This window comes from Gopherus flavomarginatus, chromosome 1 (assembly GCF_025201925.1).
Source record: "Gopherus flavomarginatus isolate rGopFla2 chromosome 1, rGopFla2.mat.asm, whole genome shotgun sequence".
NCBI classification, from domain to species: domain Eukaryota; kingdom Metazoa; phylum Chordata; order Testudines; family Testudinidae; genus Gopherus; species Gopherus flavomarginatus.
Genome location: NC_066617.1, coordinates 235,666,967 through 235,683,028, shown reverse-complemented (window position 1 = coordinate 235,683,028; position 16,062 = coordinate 235,666,967). Strand labels below are relative to the sequence as shown.

Genomic DNA, 16,062 nt, shown 5'->3' with positions numbered 1-16,062 from the left:
TGTCTTAACTTGCTGAATCTCTCTTAAAGAAGTCTACCTAAAAGATAGGACTCTCTTGGAGAATGCAAATGAAAAAATAAGGCATTCCTTGGAAGCTCTCCTCTGCAGGAGATTCCGTTTAGTAAGGGCCAGAGTTAGCCACTCTGCCATTGAGTAGTATTTTACTCCGATTAGTCCTATTGAAAGCCTGTTCACAGAATAAGGTTCTATTTCTAGTGAATAAGGGTGGCAAAATCTGGCATTAAGCACTTACCTCTCAGGAGGGTGCTCTAACCACTGAGCCATGGGATACTCAATCTCTCTTGCTGCTAAAGCTCCACTGTGTGGGGGGGACTGGACCTGGGGTCTCCCATCTCCCATGCGGGTGCCTTAACCACTGGACTATAGAATCATTCCCCCTCACAAAGATTATTTAAGTATTTAGCAACAGTGGAGCAGTCATTGGGCCAGACAGAGTGAGAGAATGACTCTGTAGTCCAGTGGTTAGGGCATCTATGTGGGAAACCCAGGATCCAGTCCCCCTGCTCCCAGTGGCTCTTAATTTATTCAACAGCGGAGGCTGAGACAGCTATATATGAGACTATCCCATAGTTCAGTGATTAGACACCCCATCCCAGCTCCATTCCAATCCTGTCTCTCCCTTTAGCAGAGGAGGGTGAGAATTGAACCTGAATTTCCCACATCCCAGGTAAGTGCTCTAAACACTAGGCTAAACATTATAAGGTGGGCACCACTTCCTCCTCCAATAGGATTTTGAATGGGACTGGATCCAGTAGGCATTCTCAGCGGCCACCTACTGGATTGGATCCCATGTGTGACTGAGGCAGACAAGCACCTAGCTTCCTTGTTCATGAATTTCTCTGGAGCTTAAGCAGGAAGATAGGTGCCTAGCCATCAAGAGGAGGCAGCTGTGCACATGCCCCAGGGTTTAAAACTGAGGTGCCTACAGAACTTTTACAGCAGAAAGTTAGATGCTGAGTGAGTTTAAGCACCTACGGGACCAGGCAGCAGTCAAGAAGGAGTTTCATGGATCACAGTGATGCCACACATGGGGATTTAGAAACCTAAATCTGGAAGTTAGGCCTCTCAATTGCTTTGTGGATTGCAACCTAAGTGACTTGGGTACCTTTGAAAATTTTACCATGTGCCTTTAAAGAATCTGGCTAGGTTTCTCTATCTGATGCAACACAGAGTATATGACAAAGAGAAATCTAAGATTAAGCTTATAAGTACTAAAAAAGAAATCATAGGGATTTGTCAGACAATAAGCAATCACTACACTAATGTGTGATAGAGTTAAGGCAGAAGGAGCCATTCCACTCTGAAGTAATGCTGAAACAGCCTAAGATACTATGGTCTGGGCTACATTTACCTGGCCATCCTCATGGGAGAGAGTCAACCGCCGCAACTCCCCCATCAACTCCTCTTACTCCTCCTGCTGAGGTCGAGTACAGGCATCGATTCAGGGATCGATCTTTTGCATCTAGACGAGATGTGATAAATAGATCCCCGATACATCAAACACTACCCACCAATCCGGAGGGTAGTATAGACGTACCCTAAGTGTAAAAGTCCAGATTCATCAGTATGAGGCAAGGCTGTTTGTCCACAAAAAGATGCTTGTGAATACTCTTTGCAAAGGTTGCCAGCACTCTGTAATTTGACTAAACTATGAAAGAAAAATTTAAGTTTGTTTTTGTAAATCTCAGACAGATTTGTATTCCTAAAGCTACACAAAAAATGAATTAAATAAAATCAACGACTGACCTATAAATCCTACCCTCCCCATTTCTCTCTTTTCTCTGCCTTCTGGCAGTTTGAATTCAAAAGACTTCAGTTTGTTGCTACAATAGATTCATGCTGGTAAAAAGTTTATCTTTAGGCCAAATACTAGCTCTTATATCTCTTATAATTATGTCCAAAAAAGGAATTCATGGCTACTGATCAATGGTGAGCAACAAAAGGATGTAACGGGCCATTTTTTTCTTGCCTCATACTTAAGATGTAAGAGATATTAAGCAGTTTTAATACAACAGCAAAAGTTAAGAAGTGCAGGTAATCACACTTAGCCTTTCTACACAGAAGAAAAAAACTTTTACAATTCTTACAAGTTGTTCTTTCAAAGTTAATACTGAACATAAACTCATGACAGTGTGATCACAGCATTTTTCTGTCTTTTTAAAATGTTAGTGGTTTTTGATCAAAAGTTCAATTCCCCCTTCCCCCCTCACATTCTTGTCCTTTTACATCCAAGCCAGCCTGCATTGCTCAGGTCAGCAGTTGGTGAGGAATGCTTTCACCATCTGGACTAAACGTAAGGAACAAAGAATAGTAGGCATAAAGTAAAGGAATCTATTGACATACTCTAACAATGCTATCTGTGCACCCAAGTGTCAGAGAACTCATCTGAGGAAGCATGGCATAAAATACTCACAGAAAGCTATTTCTGAACTGAATCCATAATAGTGAATATTCACACTGGAAACATGATTCTAAGAATTAGACTTAGCATACAAAGATACAGAAATATAACATTTGAGCTCCATGTTTACACTAACCAGCTTATATTTCTTATACTCTTAGAACTGGCCAAAAAACAAGACAATTTTTCATGAAAAATTCATCACTTTCTTTTTGTTGCAAAATTGAAATTTGAAAAATTCAGCCTGAGCTGCTCATAATGATCTACTTATAGGTAGAGATATGGAACGGCTTCCATATGAGGAGAGATTAATAAGATTGGGACATTACAGCTGAGAAAAGAGAAAACTAAGGGGGGATATGATAGAGGTCTACAAAATCATGAATGGTGTGGAGAAAGTAAATAAGGAAGTGCTATTTACTCCTTCTCATAATACAAGAACGAAGGGTCACCAATTGAAATTAATAGGCAGCAGGTTTAAAACAAACAAAAGGAAGTATTTCTTCACACAATGCAGTCAACCTGTGGAACTCTTTGCCAGAGGATTTTTGAAGGCCAAGACTATAACAGGATTCAAAAAAGAACTGGATAAGTTCATGGAGAATAGATCCACCAATGACTTTTAGCCAGGATGGACAGGGATATAAAACCATGCTCTGAAGTGTCCCTAGCCTCTGTTTGCCAGAAACTGGGAATGGCAACAGGGGATGAATCACTTGATAATTATCTATTCTGTTCATTCGCTCTAGGGCACCTGGCATTGGCCAGGAAGACAGGATACTGGGCTAGATGGACCATTGGTCTGACCCAGTATGGCCAATCTTCTTCAATTCTCTTATGGGCATTCAATATCTTTTAACTGTTATTGGTCACTTGGAAACCAAATTAGACAAAGTTTTGTCAGAATTCTGTCTTTTCTACAGAAAAGGACCTAAGTAATTAGTCTTCTTTGGAGTTCAAGCTAGGAGACCAAAGGACTTGCCCTATATTAAACTAGTTTCAATTGTAATAAAAAGCAAAATATCAAAAGGCAAAACAAATTACAATACACAATTCAATTCTATGTGGTTTAACACAGGGTTTCTCAAACAGGGGTCAACGCTTGTGTAGGGAAAGCCCCTGGCGGGCTGGGCTGGTGTGTTTAGCTGCCCCGTCCGCCCTGGTGTGCCTGCCCCATCCACAGGTCCGACCGATTGCGGCTCGCTGCTCCGGGCCAATGGGAGCTGCTGGAAGTAAGTAAATAAGTAAGCTAGCTAGCTTGTGGCCAGTAAGTCCCTTGGCCCATGCTGCTTCCAGCAGCTCCCACTGGCCCAGAGCAGCGAGCCGTGGCCAGTGGGAGCCACGATCTGCCAGACCTGTGGACGGGGATTTCCCTGCACAAGCGGCAACCCCTGTTTGAGAAAACCTGGTTTAACAGCATTTATTCCAGTAATAGCCCATTTTTAGGGTAAGGGCTTGTCATAAACAGATAGCTAAGGGATTGCTAGGACAGGGCTATATCATGAAAGTTATCTTTACTCTTGAACAGTTTTTCAGACTATAGATTTAGACTGCATTTTGTTGAGGGTTTTAACTGTAGGTTGACGTTGTATGTCTTAACTATTACCTCCAGCAAGGTACAATGCTTATAGCTGTGTGTGACTGAATGTTTATTCTGTGCAGCTGTTCAATTCCCGCTACAACGTGAAGCAGCTGGGTTGATACAGGGTTTGTTTTTTCCCTCTTGTCTGCTTTGTCTCAGTTCTTACACAGTCCGCTATCAGCTGTTAGATCAGCTCTCCTCTATTTCAATTTGTCCGTGGATTCAGAAAGAATTAGTAGACATCCTTAGATGTCCTAAATAAATACTCTCAGAGTACAGAGATGTCTTTCTCTAATAAAGGAGATGATCCTGTCTATCATTCACAAACCAAGTTCCTAGTTTTCAACTTCTGACAAATAAGGACCAGGAGCAATGTCTACCTTCCAGAGTAAGCTTTCCACTTTAAATATCCTTTTGTAGCATCACACTACCTAATCTGGTTGTGCCGGATATACCCTGTTGATTTGAGCTGCCCATTGTTTCCATTTCCCTTCAGCTAACATCTTTTTCTTTCCTTGAAACAAAGTGTTTGCTTTCTGACAGTGCCCTACCTTCCATTTTTCTCTGTGTACTTCTAGGACTCTGTCTCTTTTCAGAAGCCTTATGAGCTGTCTTTTCCCAAAACCACTTTTCTCTTTCTCATAAACACTGTGTTATTCAAGAACAATAAGGGTTTCACAAAACTCAGTGGTTTCTTGTGAGAAAGGTGCAAATGGCCTCATTTTAATCTTGGAACACGGAGAGCCGTACATTCCTATGGACACATCCTGAGCTAGTGTAAAATGTCATAGCTCCACCAACTTCAACCTGTCTACAACAGTTTACACAAGCTGAATATCTGGTTTGCAAGTCTAAAGTCATATTCTCTGGTCTTGTAAAAACTGACTCAACCTAAGTCCCATGTGATGGCTCACACTCACCTCTTGTGAGAGCCTCATGTTGAGTAGGTGCAAACCTGCACACTCTCTCTCTCTCTCCCCCTTTTTGCTGTGCTCTGTTAGCTATTCCCCTTGTCAACACTGCCCTTGAGTGGCTTCATCATTGGGCCAAGCCACACACAGTCAACATGTGACCAAACAAACCCCTTCCAGGGTAAAAGGTCCAACAGGGCCTGTTCCTGTGCCCTAAGAAATGTCTTTAGCCTTGTCTCTGGGCTCAGTCCTCAGATTCTTCTTGGCTAGCTTTAAGTCCCTGTCTGCCCTGGTATAGAGCAGTGCTCCCAGGGCATTCTCCCTGAAGATTTTTTAGGTCTTGCCCTTCTCTTGGGGCTATAAACAAGTCTTATCTCCTTCTTGGGGCTTAGACCATCCTGCCACTGGCAGGACCTGGGCCCAGCCACTACGCCAGGTCCCAACCCAGGGATCCTATAAATAGCTGTTGCTATTTCCTGGGTCATTTCTCATGTGGTCCCTTTCTCTTCACCCTTACCTCAGGGCTGAAGTTCTTCCCCACAGAATGCCAAAGTCACCAGAACCTGTCTTCTGGTTCTGTCTCAAACCCCAGCAAAGAGCACCTTACTTGCGCCTCTAGTCTCTGCCAGGAACTTTTAGCTGAGCCTGCCGAGTTCTGATTGGCTTCTTCCCTGCAGCCTTTCTAGGCAGACCTGGCGACCCACCTTCATTACTCATTTTCTGGCCTTTCACCTCAAAGGGCCTAGTACACCTTGTCACACCTTGGTTCACACCAATTTCAGATAACATAGTTCAAATAGTGCTTTACCCTCATCTCATCAGCTTTAATATACATTTCATCTGTTTAATCATATACTTCTACAATGTGTATGCATAGTTTTGTAACAAGTAGCAATTTTCTAGTCAAAGTACCAAACACAGTGAACATCAGAACACTTGAAGAAGGAACTCTGGCACTGTATATTTTTTCACTTTCTGAAGCTAGAATATAGTTTGAGGTAACAATTAGTACTAATAAGAAGCTAGACCCTCTTCAGGATAAGACAGGATGCAACTGTTTTTCTTTTGCCAGTGGTCTTATTGCAGTGTAAATGATATTATGTCCACTTCTTCCTGACTTTGGTGCTCTGGATATCTGCTTGTTTACTTCTAAACAGCCAGAGCAAACGTTGGGAATATCCGTGGGGTGGATACGCTTCAGTATGGGCAGTATTCATTTTGTGGGCCAGAATCACTGATTTTTTTTTACAGATGTCTGAAGTATTTGGAAGACTTCCTTGTGCCATCCTAGTCACTGACACCCCAGGGGAGCATTCACCATAAGTGAGAACAGGCAGCTCACCCTCAGATTATGTTCAGAGCGCCATAGGGTCACCATCCACAGAGGTTGCTGAGGGGACGCATAGAATCAGTGCTGGGCACAACTCCTCCCCAGCCAACATTGCCTACTTTTAGGTAGCAAATTCTTATAGTCCTGCCAGCAGATGGGAGGTTGTGGCTGTTGCAGCCTCCCCTTGGCTGTTGCAGCTGCCCTCAGTGACCTGGTCAGCAGAGAGCCTCTCAGTAAATTTTTCTAACAGCCCATGAAAGAGTTCTCATCTCCTTCCCAAAAGGTTTTTCAGCTTGGTTTGGATTAGCCTGAGGTTCTTGTGGTTTCTTGTTGCAGATTTCTGACTGCTCATTTGTCATCCTGGTTCTATTTCTTCTCTGTGAGTTCTCAGAATGAAAGAAGATACGATCACCTCAGAGGATAAGTTTATAAATGCCTCACTGAAGAATTACCAATAATGAATCTCCTCCAAATGTATATTTTAAAAATCCCTGAACAGTAAATTAGTTACCATATTTTGGCTCTCTTATGTTACAGCACCGCAAGAGCTGCATTCATTTGATCAGGATTCACTGAGGTTTATGGTGAAACAGTGAGGAATTCATTTGTATATACTTTGGAACATGCTCTCCTCTTGGTCTGAAATAGCCCTAATTTTCAGGGCATGCTCTGAAGCCCACTTGTTTTTCCAGGCTGAAGGAGGGGGAAGGTTCTAGTGGGAGATCTTCAGAGATCTTCCATATGTTTATTGCTGCTGGGTTATTCTGAATTAGTTGATTTGTAGTTAAAAGCGAGTTACACAAGAGATCTCTACTTTTAGGAATAGTCAAGTAGTGCCTAGAGCAGGGGTAGGTGCTCCTTTTTAACAAAATAACAATATATAAATATCAAATCCACAATGAAGTTGATATTTTTAGGGAAGCCCTTTCCAAACAACCAAGGAGACTATATATCACAGTACTAGAACTGTGTTAAATGTTTGCAGTGAAAACCAAAACACGGCCAGTTTGGTGGCTGGTTGCAAGCTCAAAATTCAGCATGGGTTTGTAAAAGGTTGGCTTAGCTTTATGAATCTTTTTGGATATCCTACAGCTAGTTTCAGAAAAATGGCTGGGATTTATCTGACTCTAAAGCAAAAAGTGAAATTCAGGGACTAGGGGACAAACTCACATAGATCAAAAGTGTTTTCACAAACCCTTGTGAACAAGAGTTTCACAGTCAGGCCAGATCTACACTAGAAGCTTCACCAGTCAGCGAGGGGGGTGATATTTTTGCAACATTGGTATACCAGCAAAAGCCCTAGTGTGGATGCAGTTATACCAGCATCAAAGTGATTTTGCCGGTATAGGTTATTTCACTTCAGGAACCGCTATGACATATACAAGCAAGACTTCTTTTTTGCTGGTATAAACTGTGTCTACATTAGGAAGCTTTGCCAGTATAGCTAGATCTGTATAGTATACGCTGGAAAACTTTTTCTAGTGTAGTCTTGGCCTCAGATTCATATTGTAAACACTCCTCACCTTTTGAGGATTTGATTCAGGCTCATCTCTACTTCTCGTGGTACAGGTCTGTATTAACAACAGGGAGAGCCCTTCACAGAGCTGCATAGGCATATGCTTGTCTCTTTTGTTTATAATTAAAACACTATGGATCAAATTCTGAACTCTGTTTCATCAGTACAAATCCAGAATAACTCCATTACTTCAATGGGATTACTCTGGATTTGCACTGGTGTAAATTAAGGCAGGGTGTGGTCAGATGACCCAATGTAAATACTGTATAATTGAGATATTATTTTATTATTTATTTGTATTATCATAGCACCTATGAGCCTCAGTATCCAGTCATGGAGCAGGACCCCATTGTGCTAGGTGCTGTACAAACAGAACAAAAAGAGCGTCCCTGCCCCCAAATGTTTACAATCTAAGTATAAAATAAGAGAACAGATGGATAGTAATAGATTCAAATTTCTTAGGGCCCGACTATAGAATCTGTACACTGGAGAATGCTTATTTGATCAAGTAATACCAGGGATTACTCGCATGAGCAAGGGCTGGTTTAAGTTAAGGCTCCACAATCTGACTCAATCTCTACTCAGCCAATGCTATATAAATAAATAAATCAATAAACAAACCTGAATACTGATTCCTAACAAGCTAGATTCTCAAATTACACAATAAAGAGACCTATTATCTGTCATATACAGTTAAAATGGCTCCCCAACATTACTGTATTGCATAGCTGCATGATAAGGTTTCCTAGAGCTTTCCTCTCACAGTTTCTTTGTAGAAATGTTCAGTCTAACAGGGGAGGACTGATACAAACAGCTTCCAAACTCAGATATTTACCTGACCTATTGGACCTCCTCAGGAAGGAAACTAATTCCCCCAAGGAAAACACGTGACAACAGATTAATAGTCCCACTATGTGCACAGTAGTCATTCAACAAGAAAACTCCCGTCTCCGACTTCAGGATGAATTGGAGCTCTTATCAGTCCTAGAATATGTCTGTAAAAGTGCGCAAAATAAGCAATGCCCTTGTTATTCCCTTTTCCTTCTTGCTAGTGACAGTTTCCTTCTTGCTAGTGACTAGACACATCAGTAATTAAGAAAATAATGACTCCTACACATGCATCTGTAACTTCTGATGATAATTTAGTTTATAACCAGATAATTTAGCTTGTAAACACTACTGAGTTTAACACTGGGCTTTTTTTTATTTAAGAGGCAATGCCAATGTAGGCAACAACTGGGCAGTGTAGTTTGCAAATTTGTCCACAATGGGCTTTGGTCTTGTGCCCATTGACTAAACGGTGAAGTCTAAAGCCCCATTGTCTTCAGTGGGGCAGAATTAACAGCAATGGAATCTTAACAACACTGCTCTGAGGGGGATTTGTTTGTGTGTTTTTCTAAAGAGCAGTGGTGATTTATTTGACAAAGTAAATTGCATTGGTTTCAACTGGGAACGTGCAAACTGATGTGGATGAAGCAGGAGCCAATTTCAAACTCCGCTCAAATTCAAACCAAACTCAGACCTTCTCAAGGTTCAAAAAAAGTAGTTAACTCTTTATTTTAATTTTATTTCTCTCATTTTCCCCCTCACATTGTTACCCTTAACAAGAAGTGCGACTTTTTCTATTGTTATTGATCCAAAAGGCAACAGTATGACATTGACATAGCACTTTTAGATCATTTCTGTAGAATAAGTGTAAGATTTTTTTTCTCAACAAGGGCAGGACTGGAAAGACTGAAGTAAATAAAAATAGTTCTTCTAATATTTCTTACCCAGCTAGAAACAGAAATCTCATGACATCCTGTTTGCATGAGACTTTTAGTCCAGTTTTTAGACGAGAGGCTTGGGAAAGCATCTGAACTTCTGGAGTGCTGCTCCACCATTCCCCCCTGCAAAAAAAGGGGCTAATTCAGTGAGTTGGGTGGCAATTCAAAAAAAAAAGTGGAAAGGCATTATGAGGATGGCTGTTGCTATAATTGATGGAGCTGTTCTTTCCATTAAGGTCACATAGCCCCATGAGCTACAACAGAAACATCAGAAGAAGGTCAGCGACGATGCAACACATTGAGTACAGACAGATTTGTTGACGGGCTTAATAAAACAGTAGGAAAATTCTGCCTTCATTTAAACACGTGCAACAAAAACAACATCAACGTACATGTTAACTAATTTGACCAAGTATCTAGATCATAATTTTTTATTTATGGGGGCAACTATTGTTCTCTGAGGTGGGGGAAGCGAAGGGCCAGTGACAGAATGCAGGCATTATATCCTACTGCAGATAACTTTTTCAAACCTGTAGATTAATAATTATAAACTTTCAGTTGTAGCCTTAGAAACATATGTGTGGTAGTTAACCCCACTGACTCAAATCCTGTCCCCTCCTCCTTCAGATGAGGAAGGCCCAAAACACAGTGGAATTACCACAATTTTGTTGTGACCATGACAGCAGCACCCCAGGCACCAATGTACAGGAGGAGGCAGGAAACATAGGAAGGGCAAGGTAAGGGCATGTTATTCTGTGACTACTATTCTTCTGCAGTGAGAGTTAAGTGGTTGTGGCCAGTGTGTGCCCTTGAAGATAGTGAGGGTTGCAGACCTTCCACTCTCCGCAACCTTCATATTCACACACATCAGCACCAACTTCTCCTCCTCTATTTTACAGAATCTATTTTGGTTGGATACACAGAAAAACCTCTATTTTTACTTAGATTAATTTTATATTGCATTTTACTTACGGATGCATCAGCAATGTATTCCTTTAACAATTTCTTCCTCTCTATCTGTTAGCCATTGAAAAGGGTTTCTCCATATATATATGGTGAGGCTCTTTTGTGTGGAGAATATCATATTTTAACAAATATTTGAATGGTTTGCCATTCCCCCTATTCTCCCCCCCCAACACTTTTCACATTTTAATAGATTATGTATACACACTCGCCATACTATATATATATAGGAAAGAGTCAATGTGGTATGAGTTTTGTTCTTCCCTTTTATCTTTTTTGGCTATAGGGCAAGGCAAGCACAAAGTGTCATTGACTACAGCCTAACAATTCTAGCAAATGACTCCTGAACAAGATACATTTGTGGCCAACAGCTGCCTGCCTGTAATCAGTTTTAAAGTTTGACCATATTGTCTGGGTCCCTTTAAACAGAGCTCAGTTATACAGCCTCATGTTTCAAGAGAGCAAAACATGAATCAAAGAGGATACTTTCACATGGATCAGTTTCAATGAAGAGCTTGCCGCAGCGCAAGCACAGACAACAACTGCTAGCCAGGACCAGCCCTAGACCAAATGGCGCCCCAGGCGCAGAGCATCTTCAGCACCCCCTCTCATTTGTTAAACCGTTGAATAACTTACATCACCCCAAGCCCGGTGCCCTCCAAGCCCCCACCCCATGTGGTCACCTGGCCCTAAATCCTGTCCTAAGTCACCAATTATACTGTCTTTTACCTGACAATGGGTTATTTTCAACAAGAGAACACTTCTGTTCTGGTTTCTCTTTTCTCATCAGTTTCATGGAAAGATTTCCTCTACTTATTAGTCATCATTTCCCCCAGCCCCAATATTCTCAGCCTCTCATGATGGTGCTAAGAAGTATGGTATTTTAATCAATCCAAAAATGTTGTTTGTTTATAACAGGACAAGTTAGAGTTTATCTTTAGACACAGAATTAAAACATCAATATTTTAAAACTAATTCCAAAAGTATGAAACTCAGGATTTTACAATACGGTCCATGCAATTATAGGAAGTGATACAAGGAGATGAGGTGCAGCTTGTGATTTTAGACACAGTCCTGAACAAGGAGTGATACCATCAACAGCACTATTCCAGTAGTCGTCCCAGGAGCTTCTGAGTCACTATTGCCCCGTTGCTACCGTTTATATCAGGGGTTCTCAGACTGGGGGTTGGGACCCCTCAGGGGGTCATGAGGTTAATATATGGGGGTCGCAAGCTGTCAGCCTCCACCCCAAACCCTGCTTTTTCTCCAGCATTTATAATGGTGTTAAATATATTAAAAAGTGTTTTTAATTTAGGTGGGGGAGTCACACACAGTGGCTAGCTATGTGAAAGGGGTCACTAGTACAAAAGTTTGAGAACCACTATCTTATATTAAGAGTAAATTATGGACCTCTCTAGCTCAGCTAAACAAGTTATCTGCAAATTCTGAAAATTGTTCAGACTTGTTATTTTGATGGCAGAAATGAGAGATTTAGGACAGTCAATGGGTGCCATTAAAAACTCAGCATTTACATGAAGCAGTACTTAAATTTATTACCATATTTATGGTACAGTACTTCTCATTCTAAATACAAAGAGTACTGGGACGTAAATAGCTACCAGCACACTTGGGATATAAAACACTTTTTCAAGAATTTAAGTTCTTTTGTTCAAGCTTTGTGATTCTGATCTTTTCTGATCTCACTTCAGTTTTTATAATACTTCAGTATAATACCAATGACTCCAATGAAAATACTCCTGGTTTATCTTGATTTGAGCTCAGAACTATACCCCTGGAGGAATTCTGTGCCACTGAGAAAGCACAGAATTAGTGCCTCCCACAGAATTTACTCTTTCCTCATAGAATAATTGATTCACGTGCCCTCCTGGGCACTGGCCCCAAGCAGGCTCTTTTGGTTCAGGCATTGGGAGCATCTGAGGGAGACATAAATCATAGCCTGGGGGTCGGGGAGGAGATCGGGCATTGTGCTACATCCAGAGCTGCTGGGCTTCAGCTGCTAGTTCTGGCTGGACTGTGGGGGACGAGACTTCCTCTTCCACTGTATGGATCAGGGGAGTCTGGGTGAGGAATGGGGTGTTGTCCAGATGGGTGGGGGTTGGGTAGACGGGGGGCAGCTCCCCGTACGGTGACCCCTCCCCCAGCTGCAGGAAGCTCCACCCCCACTTCCTGTCCCCATAGCGCCCCAGCTTGCAGGGGGAAGAGTCACTTTACAGGGAGCTGCCCCCCCATCCATCCAACCCCCGTGCATCCAGACCTCACCCCACACACTGACTCCCCAACTGAGCTCCAACCCCTGCATCCAGACCCCCCCCACCAAGCTGCCCGCACCTGATTGCCTCACACAGAACCCTCATCCCATACCTGGATCCCCCACATTAAGCCCCTCCACACTTGGATCCTGCTGGGATGAACCTGCCTTCCCACACCTGGACTGGGGACTAGGGATGGGCGTGCATGTGAGACTCTGTCCCCCTTGCTTGCTATTGCTATTCTTACTGTCTTTGAAGAGACTTCTGATCCACCAAATACTATCAAACTGGTAATTAAAAGATCATGCTGCTACTCCTGCTTTTCTGTCTCTGCGGAACTGATGGCTAAAGTAGAAATTTCAAAAGAATGCACTCAAATTACACATTAGATTTTGCCTGCTGAGTCTTTTTGAACTCATCATTTTTCATATCCAAATTTTTTGGATTATGTGAAAAATTATGCATGTAATTTTAAAAGTTGGATTGAGGCACCTTTGAAAACATATCCTTATACAAACAACTGTTGACGTATGATAATGTTAATGTGTTAATGCTCGTTAATGCTTGTTGCCTAAGGGAAAAAAATGTTACTATTGAACAATATTGACTACCCCTTGCCCTTTCTCTTCCATTGTTAAAATCCCAGACATAATTTTAGAGATAACAAATAGTAAATAACCTTGCAGATTTTACCAGAAGGCAATGATGGCTATATCTGTGCCAATCTAATTCTAGCTGCAACAAAAATCTCACACCTCAGCAGCTGCAGAGAAGAAAGCTAAGGAACTCCATCAAATCATTCTAATGGAAAAGAGGAACAGTAAGTTAAAGTACCAGTACAGGAATCTGACTCTGAAAGTACTTTTGTTTGAAGTACTCTTTGGAAAAACACAGGTATGAAATGAAGTATTGTATATTGCCAGACCACACACAGGAAAAAGTCACAAGAGAAGTGATGCTCCTAGTGCACCCTATACAAGTCACAAGAAAAAGACCATCTCAAACTCTTTTTCAGGCAGCACCATATGGCATATCACCCAAAAGTCAAGAGTATGTCACTTTTTCCTTCACTTATTATTATTTATTTATAAGATACTCAAAGTATGCTAAGTGCTCTACCAACATGTTTAATGACTATGCCCCAGCCTTGAAGACATTATTATATCACCAGAAAATAAAGGATGGATGGGAGAAGGGAGTAAAAGATAAAACATACATGCACAGCAATATCTGGCATGTTACTTCTTTTTCCATGATCTTTATATCTAATGAAGTCGCCTGAATTACTCACTCACCATTGCTGCCTTATGATAAAAATGCTCTCCTCTTCCACTTGCATCCCTCCCTTCCCTTCTCTTTTCCCTCTCCCAATTCTCGGTTGAGTATGAAACCATTAGGAAAACAGTTAGTTAGACAATATCAACATAAATTGTCCCAAGGTAGCTTGCAGATCTAGTAGGGGCAGACAAAGGTCTCGCTCGTGTTCTCTACCCCAGTGACCAGCAGCAGTTTCAGCTTCTGACTCCCTGTAGGACTGAGGTGAGAAAGCGGGTCTGCAAATTTGGCCTCAGGAGTTGCTAAGAGTGGCTCTTGCCACTGCTTCCCTGTGGAGGAAGGAACAAAAGGCTGTATGTTTGTACAGTGCCTAGCACTGTGGAGTCTTGACCTAGTTGGTCTCTGCAACTTCTTCTTCCTCACTTTAGTCCCATCAAATAGAATCTGCTCTATGAGTCCTCTCCCTCCAATGCCAGATCCTTCATCACATTCCTCACATGGTCTCTCTTGCTTACCCCTCTCATCCATCTCAGCATTTACATTTCTGTAGAACAGATAACTTGCTCATGTTTCTTCTTTGTGGCTGAACACTCAATGCCCTACATTAAAACTGGATGGAGCACCATTTTATAGACTTTCCCTTTAATCGTACTATTATTTTCCTGCTGGTCTTTGCAATAAATATTTTAAATAAATAACAACAATAATCTCCCTTCTGTAGATTCAGGAGCAGCTCCTGCCACTGCTGAGCATTCCATGGATTCCAAAATATCTAGTTGGTTATCACGCAAGTCTGACGGAAATAGGATGTGAAACAGAGATGGCTGCATTATACACAATTTGGAGGAAGGGGAGGTAGCACAAATCATGTATATTTGCATGAGATGCCACCATTTTGTTAATAAATATAAAATCTGAGGAAAAGACGTACAGAACCATTTAGAGCAAAGGAAACAGCCATGAGTTTACACTGCAAAGTTTTTAATCTGCTTTCAAAAAATCTGGCATTTCTCGCATGCTCAGAAAGGGCATCTCATACCCCCAAGGGGTGTGTGCGCCTCAGGTTAAGAACCACTGCTCTAATGACTAGAATACATAAAAGAGAATTGATGATCTGTTGGTAACATTGCTTGATGCATATGTCCAGTTCAGAAAACGTGAAGAAAAACACCTAATGGTCTTAAAAATCAATTTAATCAAACCTGAGACAACAAACATTAATATGCCTTAATCATAATCATATGATTATTGTGTTGCATGATTGCAGGGTACAGTTAGTGTTATACAGCACTCCTACAGTGCTTTAACAGGTTTTGATTTTAAAAAAAAAATGTTTAAACTTAAGTTGGAATTTCCCAGGCTTGTAATGCTTGCTTTTAGAATACTTACAACACCCTTGCAATTATTTTTACCCTTAAATTTTTGTCAACTCCACTTTAACAGTGTTTTGTCTGAAGATGCATTTGACATCATTTTAATTTTAATGAATAGTTGAATTTAAAATAATAAGGTAACAGGGCTACTACGTTCATAAAATATACACATACTTTAAAAAAGTTACTACTCTCCGTCTCTATCACAACACATCATCCAACCACTAAGCATTTCCTAAACTTACCATAACAATTATTTTCCCCTTAACTGTTTACTCTATTTCTTTTATTAAAATTCATTCTATTTTAATTGTGATATAGTTGTTTATTATTTAACCACAGAAATCCCCGTCCTTCCTAAAACACCTCCTATCCATTGTGGTTCCTCATCACCATCTAACCCTCTCAACCATCTGCACGGATAAGGAAGATGATAATACCAGACGAGACTATCTGATGGTCTTCTCAGCAAACAATTTCATCTTGTTAAAACTTTGGAGGGATTTGGAACAACGCTAAGATCCCAGGTTCTGGACTAGCATTACGGCAAATTATTAAAGACTCTCTGAACCGATTACTTAGTCTAGTTCCCCTGGAAGCTAGAAACATATGAAGGGAGAGTGTAAGAGTATATTATAGTATAATCTGTACCAT

The 16,062-nt window shown here is 41.2% G+C and overlaps 1 protein-coding gene across 4 annotated transcripts in view; it reads right to left on the bottom strand.

The window, feature by feature from the left end:
- Positions 1 to 16,062, bottom strand: part of MID1 (midline 1) — a 351,287-nt gene that overhangs the window by 105,521 nt on the left and 229,704 nt on the right. For 3 of the 4 annotated variants that reach the window (XM_050963694.1, XM_050963696.1, XM_050963693.1), the window contains exon 3: positions 9,534 to 9,650. The exons of the other annotated variant lie outside the window; for it this stretch is intronic. In XM_050963694.1, the coding sequence (XP_050819651.1) occupies positions 9,534 to 9,650 (117 nt within the window). The remainder of the gene's footprint in view (positions 1 to 9,533; positions 9,651 to 16,062) is intronic. 4 annotated transcript variants of the gene reach the window in all.